Raw genomic sequence first — 27,094 nt, 5'->3', positions numbered from 1 at the left:
CTCTGCCAGCCTGATCAACGCCTTACTGCTCCCCTGCTGGCCCGATTGCCCCCAACTGCCCTCCCCTGCAGGCCTGGTTGCCCTCAACTATTCTCCCCTGCAGGTCTGGTTCCCTGCAACTGCCCTCCCCTGCTAGTCTGATCGCCCACAACTGCCCTTCCCTGCCAGGCATCTTGTGGTGGCCATCTTGTGTCCACATGGGGGTGGCCATCTTGTGTGTTGGAGTAATGGTCAATTTGCGTATTACCTCTTTATTAGATAGGCTTGACACCATGGATAACTCATGACATTCATCCTTAAGAGCAGGTTTTATACCAGAAGCCTCAGAATGGAGAAATTCTCAGTATTGCTCTAATAGTTGATTAAGTAACCCCCCTGGGGTTTGGCTTTCTAGTGGACCATCATTGCCCTGTAGACCAGTAATTTTTAATCTTTTTCATGTCAGGACATACATAAACTAAGTTAAATTCTGTGGAACACCAAAAAATATATTTTTTGCTGATCTGCCCCCCAAAAAAGGAATGATTTTGAATCATTTACACTTGTCAGTTATTGTATTAGCTGTTGTCATTTTTTAATATGAGAATCTAAAGGCAAAGAGGTCAGTGCACCTGACTAAATAGTCCAGTATTGTATTTTTAAAAATGCTTGAGATCCACAGATTGAAAATCACTGTTGTAGGCTCTACAGGAATACTTATGGAGGAGGGCAGTGTTGAGATGACTGGTTTTGCTTTCCCCTCATAGCTATGTGACTCTTCTTAAGGGACACTATTTGCTCTTCTTTTTGTCTAACATATGGCTTGGCATGGGGGGCTCCTGTAGAATAGAACCCTCCAGGCTTATCAGCACTGGCCTGGTGGACAGCACCATAGCCCCTGCCTTGGCTCCTTCCATCCTCCTAGTCCCTAGGGCCCAGGATTCCAGCCTCTACAATTCCCTACATTAATTAGTTCAGAATTCATTGGAAACATATTTCAGCCACCAATATTCAGTAAGGTGATGGCCTCTTTAGGGCTGGAGAGATATTAGCTATTTCACAGTAAATCAAAGGGAGGTGCAAACAAGGATGCACTATACAGTTATTAAAAGATATGACATTTGTTGTCCTTCATTCCTTCGGCATTCCCTTCCCCATCCAGAAGAAATTTTCATAGACAGTAAGTAAAAGATGTGTTTGAGTGATGAGTTGGAGAAGTGGGAAAATTGAGAATGGAAGAAAGGGGTAGGTGTGGGAGACAGAGACTTATGTGTCATGGAGGGATAGTACAATAATGATAATAATAATAATAAATGATGTCTATATTTCATTATGGATGTACTGTGTACCTCTTGCTTTCACCAAGTCTGGCATTGGGCTTAAGCCTTTTCCATGCAGTGAGCTTAATAGTTGGTGCCTGGCAGAGCCAAGTCTTGAAGCTCAAGTGTCAGATTCAGAACCTAGCTAGCTCATAAGTACTACCCTGTAAGGCCAGAACCACTGGGATGACTTGGAGGAACATCTGAGATTTTTGAGAATCCCCAATTTGTAAAGCATGCTCAAGTTTCTTCCATAAACTCCAATGGAAAGCTTATACTTCACAAGTATTACTGTGTGCTTCTGGGCAAGTAGCGAGTGCTGAACTACAGTGAGAAGTGGGTCCTAGGGTATTGAATTCATATTTGTGGGTAAGCAGGATTCCAAATCCATGCATACTGTAGATTTCGAGGGCTGTTGATAAACCCACACTTTTGGGTGTATTTTGAGTGGTCAGAAGTATCATCCAGTCTTTTCTGCTTCTCTAAGCTCTAGGTAGAGACTTGATGAAAGCAGTAGGCCAGCCTTGCCTTTGGAGCTGGAACTCACTTCCTATAGAATGTCTTTGAAAACATGTGTTTCTAATATGTCAAATTGGTTTGGCCGAACAGAACAAAAATATCTGCATAGTAAAGTTTGAATGCGTTGAGTGTTGTTCAATACTTAGTTGACTATTATGCTTTTTATGACTCTGATTTTTATTTCCTGTTGATGTGCTAGATAAAAAGTAATTATATAGAGAACATAATTACCCATAAAACATTTCATTTTATTATATTAGGTTTTTTTATGTATAAAATCACCGTATTATGAACTGTTTTAGTGTTAATGAGTAATCTCAGGAAAATACCAAGATGACTATATTGAGGGATAATTTAGAAACTTAAGATCATTTGTTTTAAAATTTATAATGTTTCACTTACTTTAAAAAGATGATTTTTAAATTGATTTTTTTTTAAGAGAGAGAAAGGTAGAGGGAGAGAGAGAAACATCAGTGCAAAAGCAAAAAACATCGATAGGAAAGTGAAATACCTAAGGGTTGCCTCCTACATGCCCCCTACTGGAGATCAAGCCTGCAACCCGGGCATGTGTCCTGACTGGGAATCAAACTGGAAAACTTTCTCTGCCTGGGATGACTCCCAACTAATGGAACCACACCAGCCAGAGCTGCAATTACCTGAAAGAACTTTTTCTTTTTAGATTTTTTTTATGTTCCTTTGCCATTCATCCACGTGTGCAAAAATGTGTGTGTATGTTTGTGTGTGTGTTTATGAGGTTGGGCTATAATGTAAGCATGGAAATTCCCTTACCTACTCAATGAATAAATTGCCTTTATATTTTGTCTTGCTTATATATATTTACATATAATACCCAGTGATAGAATTAATTACGTGGAAAACTGTAAATTAAATGGGGTTTTTAGTTCAGGTATAATTGTGTAGATACACTACTTAGTAGGTGGGGTTTAATAGGAACTCCCACTGGTGGCTGAAATATTTTGCCTATGTACTCTCAGCTGCCTTAAATCCTGTAGATTTTTATATCAACCTTATAAGCAGAGATGATACCATTTTGGAGTTTTGCAGGGAGAAGGGAGAGTGAAGGATTGCCCATTTCTTAAAGCTGTATGTTTTTAAACTACGAACATGGTCTTTGCACAAGTCCAAACTGCCAAAGGGACAGATGTTGCCAATTTCAAATGTAAGGGGGAAGGCAAATATTGCTAAGCAACGGTGCACTAGCGAGAGCATTTTGAGGAGCAGAGCCAGGGGAGTTGTGCCTGGGAGCACTCGTCGTGTCTTGTGGCTCAGTACTAGGGAAGACATTAAAAGTTCTTTCCCGTCAGGGCCGCCATTGCACTCGCCAGCACAAAAGACCTAGCGGCACCGATGAGGGCTGCCAAAGGGTTGTATGAATACAGGAAAGCTTGTTTGCCATGTGGGAAGGCAATAAGACATGCCCACAAAGGTAAGTGCCCCACAGTGTACAGCTGCCCTACAGGAAGTGCCAGGAAGGGCAAGCTGGAGTTCAGGTGGGGACAAAGGAGGCAGGAGTGAGGCCTCAAAAGAAAATCTCTCTCTCCCTCTTTTCCCACTTCTTTTCCCACTTCCTTTCCTCTCTCCTCCCCCTTTCCTGTATTTCTCCCTCTCCCCTCCTTTTCCCGGTCTTTTCCCTATGGTTAGGGGCTAACATCAAAGAAGGATCAAAACAACCTCTAGTGCCTGGTTGCTGTGTGGGTGACTTTATAAACAAGGTAAATAAGCTTTCCAGCCACAGGTATTCGGCCCCTCCCATGGCCCCTCCCTAGGCATACACTTGATAGGGAGCAGACAGGTGGTGTGGTGTGGCTTTTTATTCTCTCTTTCAGCTGCCACTAGAGACTTGGAATACCTCTTGAGGTTTGCATGGTTGTTGGTTTGGATTATGGATTTTTTTCTTTCTCGCTTCCCTGTTTCTCTGTCTCTCTAATGAAATAATGGAGTAAGAGAAAATGTTATCATTTTGAATCTGTACAAAATCACAGCATATTTTTTTGAAAATGTGTTTTAAGGAAATGAAGAACTTTTTCTTCTTTCTGTCAATCTTTCAAGCTCTGATCTTGAACTTCTGGATAAATTGGCAAATGTTGATAGTTTGTTTTGTCTTTCTAAAGTGAAGATGTATGTTGAAGGTACTGGCAGTTTAAAAGCCTAAATATGTGGATGCATACGTGTGTGCACTCACTTCCATTCCTTTCTGCTCCACCCTCCCCACTCTTCCCTCCTCTCCAGCCCCCTCAACTTTTATTGCTTTGTTGTTGTTTTTTCAGCAAATAGAACTTAAGTCAAATTTAAAAGATTGTGCAGCTCCTACCCATATATGAGGGATATTGATTTCTACTGGTCTAGAAATATTTCAAAGTAATCATATTTCATTCAATACAGGCATGTGTTAGTAGATAACTAGTAATGTTCTTATAGCTTTATGGTTCTCATTTATTCATTATAGTTTGTATTTACATAGTCTGCATCTATGTAGGGTATAAATTTATGTGATGAAAGTCTAATTGGAGAAGATGACAGTGTTTCCATGTTCCCCTCAGAAGATAAAATGTGCTTATTTACTTTAAGGTTAAGCAGTCGTGAATCTTCTGTTAGCCTTGAGAGAGCTGAAATTGGGCAGAAATGATGAGAAAAGGGAGAACTTTCCCATTATTATTTTGCAAACTCTTCCTCGATTGATTGAATTTAGGTTATACCTTTTGGCCTTTTTATTTCTTTTCTTTTTTTTTTTTCTTTAGTAGGACTTATGTCATAAAATGCCTTGAAGAAACTGTTACTCCCAGACTTAGGAAGCAGTAGAGTTTTCTAGTGGCTTAAATTCCTCACAAGTAATCTATATATATAAAAGCATAGCATACAGATCGACTAGACAGCAAAATGACTGGTCACTATGACGCACATTGACCGACCACCAGGGGGCAGATGATCAATGCAGGAGCTTCCCCCAGCCCACAGGCCCCAATCACTGGTTTGGAGCCTGCTGGGAAACCTCTTGGTGTCTTCGTCGTTGTTCTCCCCCCCCCCCCCCCCCCAGTCAGCAGGCTCCAAATGTCCAAATGCCTGATGGGAAATGGGGTCGTGGTGGCAGGGGTGTGGGGCAAATGGCCCTGATTACAGGCCGGACCTAGGGACCATGCCTGTGCATGAATTTTGTGCACTGGGCCTCTAGTTTATTTTAAAACACAGTGGTCTAGTTAAGTCCAGAAGAAACCAGTTTATTTTGTTCTTCAGAAACCTTTTGAAGGAGTTTTATCAAGGAAACAACTTTTTGATATTGAGATTACTTTAAAAAGTTTTACCTAAAAGAAATACTGAAACAGATTAGACTTACCTGCTCGGGAGCCATTCTAAAACTTTTCAGGTAGACTCTGGCAATCCTATCTAATAAAGAGGGAATATGCTAATTGACTGTCACACCCTCACAAAGATTATAGCACCCACAGCCAATAAGGGGGGCTATGCTAATTAACTGCTACACCCTCAAAGATGGCGACGTCGGAAGCCACAAGATGGTGGCCCCCAGTCCCCTCAGCCCTGCTGGGGTAGCAGGTGCACAACATGGCTGGGCCCACCCCCAGGCAGGACCGGCCACTTGGTGCACCTGCCTCCAGAGTCCCCCAGTCCCCTCAGTCCCCCAGCTGCCCAGGGCCAGCCCGAGGTGCAGGCAAGCCTTGGATGGCAGCTGCCCAGCCGCCCAGGGCTGCCTGAGGCTCAGGTAACCAGGGCTGGCCGAGGCTTGTGCTGCCGGTAGTGGCAGCAGCAGAGGTGTAATGGGGGTGTCGCCTTCCCCTGATCGCCAAGTTGTCTCCCACCCCTGAGAGCTCCCAGACTGTGAGAGGGGGCAGGCCAGGCTGAGGGACTCCCCCCTCCAGTGCATGGATTTTCATGCACTGTAATATATATATATTACAGTGCATGAAAATATATAAGCATATATATATATATATATATATATATATATATATATATATATGCTTATTTTTACAGATGATTTGGCTATCTACCAACTAAAGAACTTCAACTTGAAAGAAGATCCTCTCTCTTTTTAAATGGCACATGCCCTTCCCTCTCAGCCTTCCATTCCCTCAAACTGGCAATGTGATTATGTTAATGTCAGAAAAGTGCTCCATGAGCACTTTCCCAGTGGGAATGTGCCAAGTGTGTGGAAGTCAGGAGGCCACAGCTGAGATATAATTTACTTCTGCTAGTTTGACCCTCCTGTCTTTTAAAGGCAGTTTTCAAGGGGAGTTGCTGTTGTTGCTATTAGAATGATTGCTTCTTTTTTTCATGTCTTTTCTTGGACACCTAGATTTTGTATTCTAGAAGAGTTTAGACCGAAATGGATAAAACAGAAACTACAGCCAATGGGAGAACATTTGCAAGTTATGACAAATGTGGTTATCTATTCCTTAAAACTCTCAAAAAGTTAGAGTCTTGGGCCAGGGCTCTGGATTAAAGTCAATGAGTATTTTAAACTTCCTTCATTGCAAGTGTGAGAGGAGAAAGGTCAGAGAGTATATTGAGATGGAGAAAAATGCGAGAAGAGCCACTGGCTACTTCAGCTCTTCAAAATGGGCATGAAATCACTATTCTCTACTGTAACTTTTAGAATTTGGATCATATAATCTATGGATGCTCACAGCTTTATGTTCAGAAGCTATTAGAGTACATTTATTTTACAAGCAAAGAAAATTTTCTCATTGGCCCAATTTAATAACTATTTAAGATAAATTCAAAAATAATTTCTTAAATATATATTCTCCTATCCTGCTCCTTATTTAAAAAAAAATACTGATTCTCTGGCTGGTTTGGCTCAGTGGATTGAGTGTCGGCCTGTGGACCGAAAGGTCTCAGGTTTGATTCCGGTCAAGGGCACATGCCTGGGTTGCAGGCTCAGTCCCCAGTAGGGGATGTGCAGGAGGCAGCTGATCAGTGATTCTCTCTCATCATTGATGTTTCTATCTATCTCTCTCTCTCTCTCTCTCTCTCTCTCTCTCTCTCTCTCTCTCTCTCCATTCTCTAAAATTAGTAAAAAATAATATTAAAAAAATACTGGTGTTTATTGAGTGACTGAATATTTGTTCAAAACTTTGTTATTAATCATATTTTCACTTTTCAGTTCAGTGAATCAGTTTATCAGATGAGTCTTGCTGGAAAGCTGATGTAATTTGTTTATACTTTCAGACCAAACTTACATACAAAGACAATGCAGGGGGAAAGAAAGGTTAAGTTTACTAGAATAACTGAATCTGATTTTCAATAGATTATAGAAAATAGCCTCTTAAATTTAGGTGATCTTTGATGATAAGATTAAATAAATTACTTATAACCATAACATTATAATATCAAATGAGTTGCATTTTCCCAGAATGCCCTTGGCTCTTTTCTAGACCCTGGCAAGTAACCTGGTTGTTTGTTATCCAACATTAAAGCCAAAAACAAAAGGAAATTTACTTGTTCAGAATGAAGACATGGCAAGACCATCTTTATTTCCTTCTCTCTTCTTGTGTTTATTATAGTATCAGCAATCCCCAGGTTTGAAGCTCAGATGTTTCCTGGGAGTATAGATCCCTCTAGCCTACTGCTTCAGTGATTTTCTTTTCTTTCCTTCCCCCTCCCCCTTCCTCTCTCCTCCCTCTCTTCCCCTTCCCCCACCTCCCATTCTGTGTTTTTTTTTTCTTCAAAATCATGGATATCAGGAGACTGACAACCAACACCTAGCCCAGAGGGAACTATTGAGATGACTGCTGGAATTAGCCCAGGATAAAATCTTTATGTCTTTTCAGACAAAGCCTGGATTAAATGGTTTATCTTTTCATATGGCTTCAGTTTCTTTCAACCTCATCCAGAAACTGATGGGAAGTTTTTCTTGTGATGTTGTAGTCTTTAGCTTATGCCCAACTCTGGAAAATAAAAAAATAAAAAATCCAGGAACCCTATGAAATATAGAATTAAACATGGTTCCTAAACATTGTCCTCAAATTTGATTGACACATGCACTCAAAGAAGGAGCACCAATACAGGTTTATGTATCTATAAATCTGGTCATGGTTTGCAAAGTTACATAATAGTGTTATTTTAGACTAAGAGCCATCAGTTAATATGATTTTCGAGAAAACACTTACGTGGCTGTGTCTATGTGTGTAGGGGGAGTGCGGAACAAGAGGGAGTGGGACTCAGAAAGGGGCAGGCAGGCAGGCAAAGGCTGGATGGAGATGGAGCAAGCATGGTAGCAAACACCATCAAACTGCAGTTTAACCTCCCTTACTGATGTATTTTATTTTATTTTATTTATTATTATTATATATATATTTTTTATTGATTTTTTTTACAGAGAGGAAGGGAGAGGATTAGAGCACATGTGTCAAACACAAGGCCCGCGGGCCAAATCCAGCCTGCCAGGCCTTGCAATGTGGCCCGCACCGCGCTGTCATCACTGCACTCCACTGTCAGTTTATGACATTGTCAGTTTATGACTGTTCAGTAAACCATTCGGCCCGCGATTTAGGCTGGATTTTAGATTTTGGCCCCTTCTCTGATTGAGTTCGACACCCCTAGTTAGAGAGTTAGAAACATCGATGAGAGAGAAACATCGATCAGCTGCCTCTTGCACATACCCTACTGGGGATGTGCCTGCAACCAAGGTACATGCCCTTGACTGGAATCAAACCTGGAACCCTTGAGTCCACATGCTGACACCCTATTTACTGAGCCAAACCAGTCAGGGCATTAGTGATATATTTTAATTCAAAGGACACTTGTGCTTTGCAAAGTAATATACCCACTCAAAAATAAAAATTAAAACCCTCCTAAAAAGGAGGTTGTTCCAGTAAGAATTGGTGTGGGAGGGGAGATAGATCATATATATAGTTGGGCATTTTGAAAGAACTTGTAGTTTATCACTGTAATGGTACCAATGTCTAGACTTTTTTTTTTTTCTTTTTAATATATTTTTATTGATTTCAGAGAGGAGGGAGAGGGAGAGAGAGAAATATCATAAGAGAGAATCATTGATCAACTGCCTCCTGCACGCTACCACCTAGGGATTGAGCCTGCAATTCAGGCATATGTCCTTGACCTAAATCTAACCTGGGACTCTTGTGCCCACAGTGGGCTTATTGGGGTCTCGTGATCTTTCATCACAGCACAATGTTTTAGAGCACATGTGTCAAACACAAGGCCCGCGGGCCAAATCCAGCCTGCCAGGCCTTGCAATGTGGCCCGCACCACGCTGTCATCACTGCACTCCGCTGTCAGTTTATGACATTGTCAGTTTATGACTGTTCAGTAAACCATTCGGCCCGCGATTTAGGCTGGATTTTAGATTTTGGCCCCTTCTCTGATTGAGTTCGACACCTCTATTTAGAGCCTTAAACCAACCTTTGCCATCTCACGGTATGCAAACAGCACACCAAATTCCACAGCACACCAAACAATATTTTTTTGCCAATCTGACAAAATAAATAGGTATAATTGAGATTCCTTTACACTGAATGGCTGTTGTGCTGGCTGTTGTCATTTTTCAATTTGACAACCTAAGGAAAAGGAAGTCTGAGGGAAATAGTCAGGTATTGAATGTTTTAAGAGATCCTGTGCACACTGGTTGAAAATTGCTGCCTTAGATTACTGAGAATTTCTGAAATCTTATTATGTGGTGAGTGATAATGGTTCACAGCCCGAAGTTAGAAAGTTGATGAATAACTGAGATGAGATATACTTAGTGTCTAACAATGGAAATTTTTTTACATTTGTTTTTCATCCGGATACTTCATTTTTAAGTCAGTTTAACCTATCTCAAGTATTCCTCTCACCCCCGACTCCTAACTTTTACACCAAGAAGCTAATTGACATATTATCATAAACAATATCTAGTGAAAATTTTTTCATATATATACATCAGCTCTAAATAGTTTTGTTTTTTAATATCTATTTCATGTGACTCTGAGAAGCATTGCAAATATATTAAAGTTTTCACACTCATGTGATCTCAGGAAATACAGTAGTAAATAAATCAAACCAGCCCTTTGATTACTCTCCTTGTATTTGATTTTAGATTTATATCAGGTAAGTGTTTGCAATTATATGTGAACAGCTACTCATTGTTCTTATTTTTATTTATTTAAACCAGATATTAAGAACGAAATTCTAGGTTTCATAATTAAAACATACCATCAAAACAGAATTATTAGAGTAATTTAAGCACTTCAGTTAATATAAATTTCAGCTATTAAAAGTATTTATGTAATTTAGAAAAATAACCTGACACTAATTAAAGCAAACCACTTTGCTGATATAAAGAAAACAACTAGAAAGGAACAAACTAATTATTTCATATTGATCTTTAAAGTATTGATAATTCCAAACACTTCCTTCTGTATGATGTAAGATTATGTGCAATGATATTCAGGGATTTTTTTTTTCTTTTAATTTTTAGATAGTTTTTGCTTTTGTTAGTGAAAAACAAACAAGGAGGTGATATAGTTTATCTATAAAAGTACAGTTTACATAAAGGTAAAGTTTTAAAATGTTAGGGATATTAGCTCATTCAAAAAAAATTTTTATTGAATTTATTGGAATGAAATTGGTTAATAAAATTATATAAGTTTCAGGTGTACAATTATATAATACATCATCTATATATTGTATTGTGTTTGCCATCCCAAGTCAATTCTCCTCCATCACCATTTTATCTCCCCTTTAACCTTTTCTACCCACCCCTACCTCCTTTCTCTTTGTTGCTATTGTTAATCTTCACCCCAGAACATTTTCCCATTGATTTTTGTTGTTATTGTGGGGAGAATGAAAGAGAGAGGGAAAGACAGAAACATTGACATGTGAGAAACATATCAATTGATTGCCCTGCAACCGAGGCATGTGCCCTAAACCCGGGTCCCTTTGGACTGCAGGCCAACACTCTATCCACTGTGCCAAACCAGCTAGGGCTCCTTTCTTCTCATTTTAAATAAGTGAATTGGAGTGCCTGCACATCTTTCAAGCTTCCAGTATTCTCCTTCAGTGTTTATCCTAGAGTATTGCTGGATTGCTTGACTCAAGGAGACATACTAATTAGTACACCTTTCCTTCACCCAACCCAGCCAAGCATGCCTGCGGTACCTCTCCCACCAGTCATGATCTCATGTAACTGTCACATCTAAAACTTTGCTCTCTGAGAAATTCATGTCCCTAAACTGCACTTGGGCAGCTTTCCTTCCCCCCCACATCCCCCCAAATTGAGGATTTTTGTGTCCTTAAACATATTCTGTTGAAAGTGTCTGGCATTTTACAAATGGGAGCAAACACACTACTTCAAAAACAGAGAAAAAATGTCAGAACTCACTTACTCCCGAATTACTTTCTGACGAGCTCATGCTTCTGGAAATGCCCCGTGAGATGACAAAATCAAATTTATTTCATAAATATTACTTGCATATCTGTATTAATTCAGAATTAGCTCCAAGAGCTTTAGCAATGCCTGGGTGGGTGTTTAATATTTTGAAGGGATAGTTTAACAAAGTTTGTGTGCAATTTATATAATAATACTATATATTATTTATTATTCTTTAAGAATAACTGTTACGAGTATCTTATTTTTTTTCTAACTTATCCTTCCTTCCTTCCTTCCTTCCTTCTTTCCTTCCTTCCTTTTTTTTTTTTTTTTTTTTTTTTTTTTTTTTTTAAATGTGTACCGTGAGTGTGTCCATAAATCTGTCCAGGGATTTTTAAACTTCTTGTTCTAAAATTCTGGGTGTGGATACTTAGGTAGTTGCCCAAAGGGCATGATACTTCTTAAGTGATACATGCTGGCACCTTTATACCTTTTGCAGCCTTTGTAGGCATGCCCAGGCGGTATGAGTGTATTCTTGGAATAGGCCTAGCTATCTAGGTAATTTACTGTGTGTTCAGAGAATAAAGTTAATTTTATGTCAAAACCTTGCTAAGGCAGGCATTCTGGTTTCCTCCTCTAACCCAGCGGTCACCATCTGATGGCACTGGTGGTCCATGAGGTCCAAAAGGTTGGCGACCACACTAATCTGTCTCTTGGAAATACTGATTATGGCATCTTAATGATAAATGCTTGAATTTATTTGTATGGCATTAGCTTTAAAGTGTATTATCTTCTTCCTCCGAATAATCCTAGGAGACTTTGTGTGCTTCAAATGTGTCTATTCAGTATTTAAGAGTGATTGATCGAAAGAATCCCCACCCTGCTCCCCAAAAGAACCACACCCCTCTTTCAAGAACTATATAATCACTGTCTAATCTGGGCCAGCTCGATAGCAGGGTTTCCCAGGAGCGCCTCACAGCCCACCAGGGCAGGCTGACCTCATCCGTGCACAGTGCAGTCCGCCGAATGCTAGAGGGGCCACAGAGTGCTGCGGAGGAGGCTGGGTCAGAGGGGTGTGTCCCAGGGAGGAGAAAGTTAAATAGAGGAAGGCTAATAGAAAATAAAGCAAACAGGCAGAAGGCATTTAGGTGTGTTTTGAGAAAATTTTTATCCCTGCTTTTTTTAAACATCAACCCAATTTTTGTTTTTACTTATGAATCAATAATGTATTTCATTATTCTGAATTTAAAAGGTAAAAAGATATACAGTGAAAAATCTGCCCTCTCCTCTATCCCCCAGCCACCTAGTTCTACTTCTAGAAATGACTGATGGTGTGGGTTTCTAGTTTGATATTCCCAGTGGTATCATGTACGTAATAAGTAGCTCTACAGACATGTTCTTTTCTCCCTGTTATCTTTTTATTCATAGAAACTAGAGGCCCAGTGCATGAAAATTCATGCACTGGGGAATGGGATTCCTCAGCCCAACCTGCCCCCTCTCACAGTTTAGGAGCCCTCAGGGGATGTCCTACTGACGGTTTAGGCCTGCTCCCTGCAAGCCCTGTTCTCTCTGGGCCCTCCCTGCAGCTGTGGCGGCTGGCAGCCCTCTTCTCTCTGGGCCTGTGCCATCTGTGGCTTGCCTCACCACACACACAGTCCCATCCCACCCACCTGCACACAGCCTCCTCCTGAGCGGTTATGATGTATAGCATCCCAGATAATTTGCATATTACCTCTTTATATATTTAGATGCTGGCTCATACTGCATTTTGATTTTTCCCCCCTCTCCTTAACAGTGTCTTAGAGATGATCCCAAATGAATGCATGAAAAACTTCCTCATGCTTTGTCATAGCTGCTCAATATTTCTAAGTGGCATGTGCCATAGTTTTCTTAGCCAGTTTCCTGTAGATGGGCATTTATTTGTTTATTTATAAATATATTTTTATTCATTTCAGAGAAGGAGGGGGGGGGAGAGAGAGAGAGAGAGAAAGAGAGAGAGAGAGAGAGAGGGAGGGAGGGACAGACAGACATCAGTGATGACAGAGAATCATTGATCACTTGCCTCCAACCCATGCATGTGCCCTTGACCGGAATTGAACCTGGGACTCTTCAGTCCACAGGCCAGTGCTCTATCCACTGAGTCAGACCAGCTAAATGGGCATTTAGATAGTTTCCAGTATCTTCTATTTGCAAACAAGGCTGAAGTGAACAACTTGTGCACATGCTTTTGTATGTATAGAAGTTGGTGTTAGAAGTCAGTTTTCTGGGTCAGCGAATGAGAAATTAAAATTTGGTGACTGTTGCCAAATTGCTGTCCTCAGAAGTTGTGCCACTCGACCCTTCCACCAACCCCAGTGTCCAGTGTCTGTTTCCCCACCTCTCTCTCATAGACACAGTATTGTCAGTCCTCTGTTTTTTGTTTTGCCAATCTGATATGTGAAAATAGTTTCTCAGAGTATTTTAATGTTTTTAGGAGAAAACAATGCAAAACAATTTCCTCTTTGTCCCTAGTATGGTTATTTCCATGTGGTTTGTTAATTAAGACATAGACTTACATGCCGAGACCGGTTTGGCTCAATGGATAGAGGACTTGGGGACTGAAGGGACCCGGGTTCGATTCCGGTCAAGGGCATGTACCTTGGTTGCGGGCATATCCCCGGTAGGGGGTGTGCAAGAGGCAGCTGATCGATGACTCTCTCTCATCGATGTTTCTAGCTTTCTATCTCTCTCCCTTCCTCTCTATACAAAATCAATAAAATATATTTAAAAAAAAAAAAAAAGACATAGACTTACAATTCAGACAAGCAGTGGTGTTTACTAAGTCTTTGAAGCTAAGATTGGAATTGGAAACTTACTTTCGTATTCTGAGTTCTGAGACTGAACACACAACAGCAAGCAGCGTGCACTTGGTGATTCAACAAGGCAGAACGGTTCTCTGCTTCTACAGAACTTGTAATCTGGAAGCACAGAGATAAGACGCGGGTGCATTGACAGGAAAGTGTGTGCAGCTGCAGGAGCACACACGCGGTACCAGGAGGAAGGGACTCGGGGAAGGCTCGAGTGTCATGCTTGACCTTCGGGCCAGCCCTGTGAAGCCATGGGGACTGGTAAATGTGCCTTCACCGCCATGAGGAAGGAGTCCCAAACAAGTTGAATCTTATCCAGGATTGCAGAGCCAGAACCAGAATCCAAGATCTGCTGGCTTCCTTCCTCAACGTGCTGCCTTTGTGCTCCCTGCAGTTCCTGGTTAGTGATAACTAAGCCTTTTTGAGAATTGCATTGTTATAAAAGTGCTGCTCTGTTGAAACTTGAGAGACTTAAAGCACAGTATTGCGAGAGCCTCCTGGTCTCAGTGGTGAGGTCTCTTTCTTCCATCCGGCTGTTTTTAGCTTATTAAAACAAACCATGTCACACTTAGAAGACATTTACTACCATAACTTATTTTGAGTTCATATTTTATTTTCAGTGTACTTCCCTATGATTACACAGTGTCATTCCAAGAGGCCTGAGGGATCAGACCAAGGCCAGCATTGCTGCCTTTTCAGGTCTGAAGTTTCTGGACTAAGGGGTATATATAGAGCTATGAGTGCCTTTCTCCCCCGCCAAGCTAATGAAGTTGCATCTTACGATGGATGATACCAAATGGAGGAAATAATAGCATGGAAAGAGTTGAATGCAATATCAAGTACAATATGTGTTCAATAAGTAGCTGCTATTATTTTTTATTTCTTAAATTGATTAATGAGGGTGGGGGGAGAGAGAGAAACATCAATATGTTGTTCCACTTATTTATGCGTTCATAGGTTGCTTTTTATATATGTGCCCTGATCAGGGACCAAACCCACAACCTGGGTGTATCAGGACAATACTCTAACCAATTGAACTACCGGGCCAGGGCCACTGCTATCATTTTTAAAAATTGCATAGAGTTATGGTTCTTGTGTTAAGGCCATACCTTACTGGGGAAGTGAGGAGACCTCACTTAGTTCAGAAACTTTAGACTCGAAAAGGCAGCAATGCTGGCCTAGGTCTGATTCCTCACTCTTCTTGGAATGACACTGTGGAGTCACAAGGAAGTGAGGTCTACACACAGGAGGGGAGTGCTGTCTCCTTCAGGAACCTGGACACTGAGGGTGGGAGACAATGGTGACATTTGTAGTTGTAAGTGCCCTGCAAATGAGAGCCTTCTGATTCATGCAACTAGCATAGGTTTTTGTAGCTGCCTTTTTTCATCTCTTATTCTTTGAGGACATTTTACCTGAAGATCTTCAGCCTAAACTCAGCTGTGCCTAAGGAGACTGACTCTTTACTCTTTGGCCTCAGTGTTAGGGGGTGGGGGGTGGAGGAGGGTGCCGAGTGGGAGTGGCAGCATCAGCTGGAGAGCCAGGGGAAAGTGGGTTTTACAAAGGGATTAGGCCACAATGGGGTGTTGATCCACCCCTCCCTTTTTGGAACGTCTCCTCCCAGTGGCATACTCGGAGGTGCCAAGGTGTACTTGATTAAACAAGGAAGCCTGTCCTTCCAGATCTTTCTCTGCAAACACATTTGAAATGCTTATATTCTAGTTTCATTGTCTGAATTGATTGGGGGAGGAGTAAGTAGTGCTATGAGTCTCAGGTAGATGGAACATAAAATGGGATCCTACTTCTTACCTCCCCTCTTTTAAGTGCAGTCTTAAAATGTGTCTTGTACAGGGTCATTACCTCTAATTCTCTGACTTACTTCCAACAGTTCAGTGTAGATGGGGCGGGTAGAGAAAACTGTAAAGCAAACATGGTAGAATGCCAACATTTGGGGAATTCAAGCGAAGGGTTTGTGGGAATTTCTTTTACTATTTTTAAATTTTTCTCTTAAGTATGAATTTTCTAAAGAAAAACTTAAATACATATCTTAGCATTTTCCCATGCAAACACACATATTGACATTATTTGAAGTCTGCACAGCATGCTGATGGGTGTACTGTAAAGGTCTTTAGCTGGACTCCTGTTGTTGGTTATTGATCATTTCTGGTTATTTGCCATTATAAACAGTGCCATTTAGAGATCTGTAAATGTTATATAACCTCAGGTATTTGAAACGGCATCCCCAAACCCTTTTCAAACATCCCTACTTCCGTAATGAACTTCATAGGGAAATTTACAGTAAATTAACCAATTAATGCTTGAACCTCAGAACTTATTTCGTTTTTTAATAGGTTATATGGTGACTGCTCAGCAATATGTGTCTTACTCTGATACCAGTAAACACTAAGCCAAAGAAAAATTTCTTCATTTTTGGTTCATCTCATGTAATAAAAATTTAGGCAAAAAAACCCAAATATTTTAATGACATGAAACATCTTGGCTATGTGTTGACCACTGGAGTAATTATGAAGATTAGAAAGGTTTGTAGTGTCCTGAAGTGTTCTGTAGTAGCTTTTTTACTTCATTCTGTTGGGAGCTGTGGGCAAATCTTTTTGCCCTAATTCCAACATACTTCACTTTTTCATTGATTGCCAGAGTTTTCAAAAATAAAATTTTAAAAATTGATTTGAGGGAGAAAGAGAGATTTGTTGTTACACTAAGTTTGCATTCATTGGTTGATTCTTATATGTGCCCTGTTGGGAGATCAAGCCTGCAACCTTGATTGTCGCATATTTCATTGGATTCCCCTTCCTATTCAAGCAACAGGTAGGATGAGGGGACTAGTTAGTCATATGCTCTGTTCTATTATTTCAACTTCTAATTATTATCTTTCCTAATGATGCATGTGAAAAATTGGGACCATAGAATATAGTTACATTTTACATGTAGGTCAAAATGGCACTCATTTTGCTAAAATGTTTGGTTACTAATGCTTGATTCAGTTTTTAGCCTTCCCGTAATGGTTTTGAAAACAAAAAAAAATGGGTGAGCAAGTCTAGTTGTTGACATGCAATAATGTCTGAAGGCAGGTCAGGGGGGAGCAGCAGATAAAAAAGATATCCCATGATTTTTTTGTTATATTCTAATTTCCAGACCCTTTCTCAAAACTAACAACTGGAGACATTTCAATAAAACCCATTCCTTATAATAATACTAGAGGCCTGGTACATGAAAATTCATGCACTGGAGCGGGGGAGGGTCCCTCATCCCCGCCTGCCCCCTCTCACAGTATGGGAGCTCTCAGGGGCGGGAGGCAACCCGGTGAGCAGGGGAAGGTGACACCTGGTTACCTGAGCATTGGGTGGCCCTGGGCAGCTGGGGAGCTGTCATCCGAGGTTTGCCTGCATCTCAGACTGGCCCTGGGCGGCTGAGGGGACTGGAGGGAGGCGCACTGAGTGGCCGGGCCTACGTGGGGGTGGGCCCAGCCTTGCTGTGTGCCTGCCGCCCTGGCGGAGTTGAGGGGATTGGGCATCGCCATCTTGTGGCTTTGGGGCTGCCATCTTTGAGGGTGTGACAGTCAATTAACACATTTCCTCTTTATTGGCTGTGGGTGCCACCATCTTTGCAATGGTGTGAGGGTCAAATAGAATATTTTCTCTTTATTAGATAGGATACAAGCTTTAAAATCTAACCCAGGCAGGTCAGATCGCATTTGAATTTTGACATGCCATTAGATTGCATTGCAGAACACTGTAAATGTTGTATGTTTGTGTTTTGTTTTTTTCTCCTTTCTTAGAATAAACTGGGATAAGGGAAATAGGTTTATAAAACTCTTAATTCAGGCACTAGCAGCCAGTTCTGTATTAAATTGCACTCAAATTAGGAACAAGAGCCAGGAAAAGAGCCCTTTTCTGTCTCCTCTAGCTGTGAGTCAGATACTGCACCCATTTGCCTAGCAGATCAGTGCTTTTTGCACAGCAGTGACAGCAACGGGAGGGGCTGTGTTATATGGAACTTGCCCAGGGCACTTGGCTCAGGAATTGACACACATCAGAAGTTACTGTTCCTTTGAAAACCATGAAGTCATGGGTTTTGTTTCATGTCTCTGGTTAAGGAGAGGTTTGGTTTGCGTTTTTCTTTTTTTATATTTAACTTTTCCATTTACTCTGCACTTAAAAATATAAAGACTGTAAGGTGATATTTCCTAGACATTGTCTGTGTGGTAGTACTACCACCGCAGCCACCGCTGGTTTAGCTGGGCATAAAGAAGAGGTATAAGTAGTGGATCTTTTCTCCAAGACACTAGGTAATCTCTCTCTTTAAGGTCTTTCTCTGGGGAAATACTATACATTTGTTTTTGTATGTGTATGTACATACATATTTGTGTGTATATGTGTATATAATATGTATATAAAAGGTCAAAATGCTGACTTGAGTGGGGCTAGAGGCATTTAGCTTTTTAAAATATATATTTTTATTGATTTCAGAGAGGAAGGGAGAGGGAGAGAGCGATAGAAACATCAATGATGAGAGAGAATCACTGATTGGCTGCCTCATGCATGCTCCTTACTGGGGATTGAACCCAGGATCCTTTGGTCTACAGGCTGATGCTCTGTCCACTGAGCAAAACCAGCTAGAGCAAGACATTTAACTTTAAAATGAATTTTTGGCAGGTTAAAATATTGCCAAAAAATATATCCTTAATTGGAGGTTGGCCTCCTGACTGTGTGGGTGCATACTAGTCCTAATGTGGGATCATCCACATCTTCGTGTTAATATAGCTTGGCTCACTGGACAGCTCTTCCTATGAAGGAACAAACTGTGACACTGATTTTATCTCTTTCTGCCTCTACTTTTGTTATATTCATTATTCTCCTAGATTTAAGAATATACTAATTTTCTTTACTATATATATTTTCCATTGGAAACTTTTGACTTGGAGCCCATAATTAGTACCCCAGGATTAAGTCAGGTTACTCTCTTTGTCTTATTTCATCCAGAATGTGTATTCCTAATATTTACCTAGCAAGAGGTAGGCCCAAGGTGATTCTACTTAAGAGAGAGTTGCTGTGTTAATACCTGCTCTACTAATACTCCAGTTGTGTTTTGTTGTTTGTGTGCACTAACTTTTTCTTTTTCCCATTCTTTTTCAGCAGACCTACTCCAATGAAGCCCATTGTGTTGAAGAGATTCTGAAGGTGAGTTCATTGTTACTGTTCCTCACTTGAAGAAGTATTTAAGTAGGCAGGCAGTGTCCATTGACTTTGATTGTGAAAAGCTGTCATTCCAAGTCCCTTTAAACAGCCCCAGCTCCACCCCAAACATCTCCAGAAGCAAAATTAACCAGAGCAGTGACAGAGGGATTCTAGGAACATAATTGAACTCATTGGCAGATTTTATTAATAAAAATGAAGTCTTCTAACTGCAAGGCTTGTGAACCACCAGAGTTTTGAGATCTTTCACTCCAGTTTTGCTGGTTGTCTGTGAACACCTAGGAGAGTTGCCCGATTTGGGGGGAAACTCCCTGCATGCAGTCAGGGAGGCACCAGCTGTTTGGTCTACTCCTCTGGGTGGTTCATAGGTGACACCTCATATTTGTATCTTCAGTGAGATAAAATACACAGTTTTTAAAGGGGGAAAAAGAAAAACAGAATCTTTGGACCTTGGAGGAAGGCTTTCTTTGCTCTTATTGAGTGTGCCATGAACATTTGTGCTGCTTCTACAAATACATCATCGAATCCATTATCCATTTGTTCAAGTTTTCTTTCACAAGATTTCTTTCTAGAATTTAGTTCTGGAGGGGTGGGAGGGTGAGAGGAGGAGGGAGAGTAAGAGGTCCCTCTCGTGAACCAGCATGCTTTCTTTTTATTAGAGAAGAATTATGTGAACGTTACGTTTCCCATTTTGGCTTCAGTTTCCAGCAAATCTAATACTCAGATATAATAATTGTAATAATTGAGAGTTTTGTTTATTTCTCATTCACAATAAGACATTTTTTAAGAAAAGATTTATATATATATATATATATATATATATATATATATATATATATATATATATATATATTCAGAGAGGAAGGGAAGTGGGGGGGAGAAAGTTACATGAAACATCGGTGATGAGAGAGAATCATTGATCTGCTGCCTCCTGCATACCCGCTACTGGCGATCGAGCCTGCATCCGGGAATATGCCCATGACCAGAATAGAACCTGGGACCCTTTAGTCCATAGGCCAGTGCGCTATTCACTGAGCCAACACAGCTAGGGCTAAACAAGTTATTTTGATTACATTCCGTTTTATGCTCTCCCTCTGGTATTTCTGAAATCATTTGATCTGAAGAGTTATATAAACAACAAATTACTTAGTTAGAAAATGGCCTTAGCATTTTCTATTCTATTGTTATTTCCAAAGTAAATGCAACATTGTAGATTAGTTGCCTCTGCAGATGCCCTATGCTTCTCTCATTTCAATGTGTGTTACTAGTAAACTAGGGGCCCTGTGCACGAATTTGTGCACTTTAAAAGGAATTGTGGGCACAGGTGCTGGTTGCGGCTCATCCTCTGTGCCCCTGCCTGGCCCCTCCGGCTGCAGCCCTTGGTCCCCTCTCTGCCGGCAGCCCAGCTCCTGCCGCCACACACTGACAGCACTGGTCCCACTTGAATCCGCTGATGGCGCAGAGTAATTGGGGCTGGTGCCAGGAGCGGGTGTTAGCAGGGCCAGCGCCATCAGCAGGTGCAAACGACAGCTGGTGGCCCAATCGTCACTCAGGAGCAGGGGGAGGCGGAGATCGGGACTGGCAGCTGCTGCTCTTACCTGCAGGTGGTGCCAAGTGTTCGGGGCCAGTGCCAGGAGCTGGCAGCAGGTGCGAGCGCCAGGCAGGATTGTGGAACGCAGGAGCAAAGAAATTTTAGTAACCACCAGAGACACGCCCCAATGACAGCAACCGGCACCCCACCTTGGTCTGTACCCCTGCTCACTATCCTGCCATGGCTGGCGCCCGCCATGTTCCACACTCCGCCACCTGCTGCTGCCACCTGCCATGTTCCACGCGCGGAACCGGTTGTCCCACGGTTCAGTCTATTTGCATATTAGGGTTTTATATAAATAGATACTATCATTGAGTCCTTTATCTAGGATGATGATATTTGACCACCAATTGAATACTTTTGATCAGCTCACCCATCTTTCTCCCCTCTCACCCATTATCACATTAAGGTCTTACTTGGAAATACCGAAAAGTAAATAGTTAATATAAGCAACAGGTGCATATTTTTACTTGGAACTTATAAAACAGAAGCTTGCCCTGACCTAAAGAGGCTTTTGTGTGGTGGAAACTTACAGTCTGTCCCCTTCTCCTCTGATTGTGGCCTCAGTTAAGTCATGTGTCCTCTTTGGGTCTGTTTTCTCACTGTTAAAATGAAGGCCCTGGGCTAGTAGATGAACTCCAGGGTTCATTCCAGCTCTCACTGTCTGATGTCAATCCTTATGCTTTCCTCTTCCTCATGGTTCCTATTCTTACCTGGAACTAGCAATTTATGAAGGAAGCCAGGAATCCTAACAAATCTTTCTGATGGACAGTAAATAGTCTCTAACAGAGAAAACTCAATCATGGAAGATACTCTTTGGTTCTCCAGGGGACATATTAAGGATGGAAGTGTTTTAATGAAGGGGAAGTGGTAGCCTATAACTTCTCCAGGCTGATGAAGTTAGAACATAACAGACAGACGCTGCTAGAAGCCAGGAATTGGTCATGTACAAGGGACCATGTGCAATGTGCCTTAGTGGGTGAATGAAAACAGCTCAGGTTTGTGTATCCTCCTGGGGGAATAATGCAGGACTTGTAGTACTTATGTTAGTGCAGCATTCCATTGACATTGGCACAGTGAGTGGCAACACTGTTTGTTTCTTCATTCCTTTGCTCAACAAATGTCTATTAATCTTCAAGTACTTTTCTAGGCATTAGGGATGCCATATGAATAAAAGTCCTTGCTCTCATGGAGGTCATAGTGGGGCAGATGAATATATAATAAAATTCCAGATAGTGATAAGTGGTATGAATTCTGTAGCAGGCAAATGGACAGATGACTAAGCAGAGGAAAGAGTGCAAAAACCTTGAGATGGGAACAGGCTGGCATGTTACAGAACAAGAAGAACTAGAGAGTGTGTATAGAGCAAACTGAGCGAGGTGGCGTAGAGTGGAGACTGCTGCGGTGTCACCCAGAAGGCCAGGACTGAAGCAGTGCCAAGTGTTTTACCCCCACTTATGTGATAAGCATTGCTGAGGCTGGAGCAAATCCGTGGCCTTGTGATTCTGGGCAGCTTTTTCTCATGGCCCCAGTTCTCTTAAGGCCTAAGTCCCCCTCCTGAGCTAGGCATTCAGGGCAGTGCATACATTCTTCCAGCAGACCACACATTCCAACTGCCTAATTCAGTAGCCAGGACAGCCCTAGGCAGTGACAGAACAATGGATGTTTTCTGGGAATAATTGATGACTAACCATCATAGATTGGAATTCTAAACAAATTGGAATTTTAAATCCTAAAGAAATTATTGGAATACTAAAGAGATTCTTGGAAGACTTAAGGATGGTACTTTCAAACGACTTCTCAATTAATTATTACATTGTAGCATTATACTGGTCCCATAGTTTAAAGTATCAAATAAATAAAACAGTAAGGAGCTCTCTTTGGTGCAGTGTTGAAGTTCTTCAAAAGCTAGACTATTAATTAAAAGTTGTAATGCTTTTAATTTAAGTGCTTTCTATGCATCATGTATCCAGGCATTTTACCTAAGTTACCCATAACTCTTTGAAAAATAAGTGGTTTTAGTCCACCTGCTATTGAGATCTGAGGCTCACAGAGCTCCAAGAATGCAGGCTCCCCTGGCTGGTGAGGGTCGGTCAACAGCAGCTACTCTGCTAATTACTGTGCTGGGCCATTTCTGTCAATTCTGGGGCTGTAGCGACTCAGAGAGGGGCTGTGGGGACAGGCCAGGGGAGATGCGAACTGAATTTGGGATTGGAAATAACCTACTAGAGCAGTGGTTGCCAACCTCTCGTACCTCACGGACCACCGGTTGGCGACAGCTGTACTAGAGCACCATGTTCAGCTGTGGTGGGATCCGTGGGCGATTCTGTGGTCAGAGTAAGGCTGGTGAGCACTTTGGAAAGAAGGAAGTGTTGCAGTACACAATGTGTTACGCAGAGGAGGAGGTATTACAGCCTGGTCTAGGGTGGTCAGCTTGTAGAGGGTTGCCTGTCACTCCTTAAGCCAGTTTGCCAGTCAGGTCTAACACACATGATGACATGAGCAAGGGAGCATCCTCTAAAGGAGTCACCCACACATGCTTGTGTCTTTCCACAGAGACCTCCCCAATAAGCCAGCAGAGTTACAGGCAGCTAGAAGTGAGCAGAGCGAGCATCCAGTGCAAAGTCCCTCTCACTGGCGCTGTCTGCAGTGGAGAGGTACATGTAGGTCCCAAGACAGGCAGCTACAGGGGTGCCCCTGTCGGATGGAGTGGGAGTCAGTCAGGGCTCCGGTCGTGACTTTGGTACATCAAGCGCCTGGAGGTCGGAGCTCTGAGTTCTTAGAGCACCAACGGGCAGAGGTCCCACTCCATATCATTATTCACCTGAAGGCCCTCTCCCAGTGTCCAGACTTGTGGTTTTGGCCGTTCCTGTTCCCCAGATCACCTCAGTCGACATAGCTCTTGACATAACTGGCACAGCTGACAGTGACTCCATGTGAGATTGTCAAAAGTGTTCAAAAAGTCCTCTCTGCTCTTGGCCAAATATGTGGGAATTGGTTTTTTCTTTTAGACAGGAAAGGCAGGAGGCCCAGACCCTGTGCTGTCAGCCACTGGCTTCCTTTCAGTCATTTCGGAGCTCAGTTTTCTCATTGGTAAAAGGGAAGGTTGGAGTTAATGACCCCCGTGCCACTTTAGCTCTTTGACAAAGTGTGTGTGTGTGTACGTACACATGCACTCATTTGTGATTGGACACCTTTAATCTGACATTGTTTTTAACAAAGTAAAATACAACTCATGAATGTGCTTAGAAAACAGAATTCATTGCAAGGTAAATATATTAATTTGTGAGATTTAGAAACCTTGCCTCTGTGAGTAAATAGAAATTAAACTTCTGATCATGGAAAGGGAGGTGATTTTTTAAGGCTCTCTCCTCCACACTGTCCTTATGTACTAATAGTGTGCATCAGGGAAGGGTCAAATCCATTAAAACTCTCCCAAGAGGAACAAGTGACCTACATTACTTGTTTACTTAAGTCAAACAGGAAAGTTCTTCTTCCTTTGAACTTAAATAATTCCAGGAAATGCAATAAAGAAGCTGAGGGAGAAAGAAAGCATTGAGCAGGGGCTCCACTTTCGCAGTTACATAAGCTCTGGTAATACCTACACCCGTGTGTACACTTTACAGTATTTAGTGTTAAGACTGTTGTATGCTTTTGTTTTTCTCCTTCATGCTGATTTTTTTCTTTTCAGTTTTGTAAGTTGGAGATCTTCAGCTTTTGAGCATAGCCCATTAAGTAGGAGATTTTTTAAAAGTAAATGAAATAACTTTCAGTTTTGCTTTTTCATTTACCATCAAACCACTCTGCATTGTTTACACAATTAGCTTCAGTAGCAATGTGTTCTATTTATAATTGGCTTTTTCTCCCTTCCCCAAATCTCTTTTCAGGAAATGACCCATTCGTGGCCACCTCCTCTGACAGCAATACATACGCCCAGTACCGCTGAGCCCTCCAAATTCCCTTTTCCCACCAAGGTAATGCCCTCGGTGCCACACGCACTGCACCCAGAGTGCAGTCTGGGATTGCTGTGAGCCAGATTAGTCAACTGCTACTTGCTGAACTCTTTGGCAATTACATTAAAATCACAATTAATTTGACTTCTAAAGTGCTTTCTAATGCTTTCAAACACTTATCTAAATTATGTCTAATTTTTTTATAATAGTAATTGTATAGGGTTTTGTAGCTTATGAAAACATTCAGTACTTTCCAATAAATCCTCTCATTTGAGAGTCATTCCCTAGAGATGGGAAAACAGAGTTACAGGAAAATAAGTGAGGTGGGTTGTCTGATTCCTAGTTTAGAATGGAGAAATAAACATTTACACACATACATACATACATGCATACATGCATCTTACGGTACTTACATTTCTTAAATTTTCTTAAAGTTTAACATGATCTGCTACACTTGTGCTGGTTTCAGAACAAGCAAATCAACAGCTGACAGGTGTTTCTGTTGCAGTATTTATGAGCAGTGAAATAACATAAAAATACTACCATTTTTCTTTGGGGGGCGTTGTACTTTAGGATAGTCTTCAGAATGTAGAAATACCTTTATTAAAAAGGTGTTCTGTCTAACCTGATATATGCATGCACATTATTAATATATTAGAGCCATTCCTTTCAATGGCATTGTTGTAAAAAAAAGTTATGTTTTCTCAAATTAGTATTTGCCACTTTTGATACTTGGCATATTTTCTAATGATAGTTTTTTAAAAAGGTGGTTCATGTTCAAAGTAAAATATCATATACACTTTGTTTTTTAAAAAATCTTTGCTCAATACTAAAGGAAAAATAAACTAGTAAAGAAGAGAAGCCATAAAACCTATTTTGTGTAAAAATTAGACTTATTAGTGGTTAATAGATTTAGCTTGATGCAACCTTAATTTTATAAACCTTAACTTTTTTTTTTATCTTTTTCTTTATAGGATTCTCAGCACATCATTTCTGCAGCCCAAAACCAAAGTAAGTAAATATGTGGAACTGATTATTGCACTGGAGCACAAAGCTTGGTTCTCACTGTTTTGATATTAAAGGGAAAAAAAACATTAATGAAAAATGCCCAGCAGAGATGAGGGGTCTTGTGTTGAAAGAATGGGAATGTAAGACCAATATTAAGCTGCTCTTTAGGTAGAATTTCAGATTGTTGTAAAGTGTTCATGAATCTGTTTTAGTAAAGTTCTTAACATCTGTAATTTGGTATTACCTGACATGTGATCAGTATCTTGAATAAGATTCTCAAGCATTATAATCCAGGAATTGTATACAAGGGTGGGCAAATATAGGTTTAAAGTTGTGAATGATACTCTTTTGGTTTGATAAAGCTATTGTAATACTCATAACCTGCATGTCTTTCCATGTGAACAACTGTAACCCTAGTTTTGTTTGCCCTTGTATAGGCCAAGTTGGGATATTTTGTGTGGTTCTTTTATTTCTTTATACAAAAGTAAGAAATTTTTATAAAAAATACAGCACACAGCTTCTTTAGTCCCTCTGTGTGTATTTGCCATATAATTAAAATTTTAACCCCTTTTATGGATTGTAAATACTTGAAAATTCTGAGATAAATGGAAAAAAGCTACCTTTATCCATCTCTTCTCTTTATTAGTAATTTTGATTCTTTTTGTCCCAACTCTATGCAAGGCATTTCATATCTTATAAAATCGACTAGGGTATTTCCAATCATTTAGTTCATTAATACTGTGTAGTAGGTGCCCAAGTTCTAAAGTTTTAGTCTTCAAAGAATGGGGACCACAGTAGCTTGTGTGTGGGGAGAGGGACCTCAGAGGTAGATGTTCCGTGAAGGTGACTCTTCCTTCATCTTTTCCATCTCATTCCTTTTCATCACTTGCATTTCTCTCCCTTGATTTTTCTACCATTTTAATTGGATGTGAGGAGAGTAAAAAGATGAGAAAAGCAAGAAACAGAGCATCCTTCCTCTAGAGCAGTGGTTCTCACCTTTCTAATGCCCTAACCCTTTAATACAATTCCTCAGTTTGTGTGACCCCAACCATAAAATTATTTTCGTTGCTACTTCATTTTGCTAGTGTTATGAATCGTAATGTAAATATCTATGTTTTCTGATGGTCTTAGGTGACCCTGCTATCGGTTCTCAACCTGTGGGTCAGGACCCACAGGTTGGTAACCGCTGCTGTAGAGGAAACACAGATATTTACATTATGATTTATAACAGTAGCAAAATTACAGTTATGAAGTAGCAACAAAAATAATTTTATGGTTGGGGGTCACTACAGCATGAAGAACTGTATTAAAGGGTCACGGCAT

The 27,094-nt window shown here is 40.9% G+C and overlaps 1 protein-coding gene across 6 annotated transcripts in view; it reads left to right on the top strand.

Moving 5' to 3' along the window:
- AFF1 (ALF transcription elongation factor 1) overlaps window positions 1–27,094 on the top strand; it is a 199,450-nt gene that overhangs the window by 125,896 nt on the left and 46,460 nt on the right. For 3 of the 6 annotated variants that reach the window (XM_084881675.1, XM_084881676.1, XM_084881679.1), the window contains 3 exons: window positions 19,160–19,204; window positions 24,698–24,784; window positions 25,738–25,774. In XM_084881675.1, coding sequence (XP_084737801.1) covers window positions 19,160–19,204; window positions 24,698–24,784; window positions 25,738–25,774 — 169 coding nt within the window. The remainder of the gene's footprint in view (window positions 1–19,159; window positions 19,205–24,697; window positions 24,785–25,737; window positions 25,775–27,094) is intronic. The other 3 variants (XM_084881677.1, XM_084881678.1, XM_084881680.1) reach the window with 1 other exon arrangement.

The sequence above is a fragment of the Pipistrellus hanaki genome (genome assembly GCF_964339955.1).
Source record: "Pipistrellus hanaki genome assembly, chromosome: 1".
NCBI lineage: Eukaryota > Metazoa > Chordata > Mammalia > Chiroptera > Vespertilionidae > Pipistrellus > Pipistrellus hanaki.
This window is presented reverse-complemented; position numbering and strand designations above follow the sequence as displayed.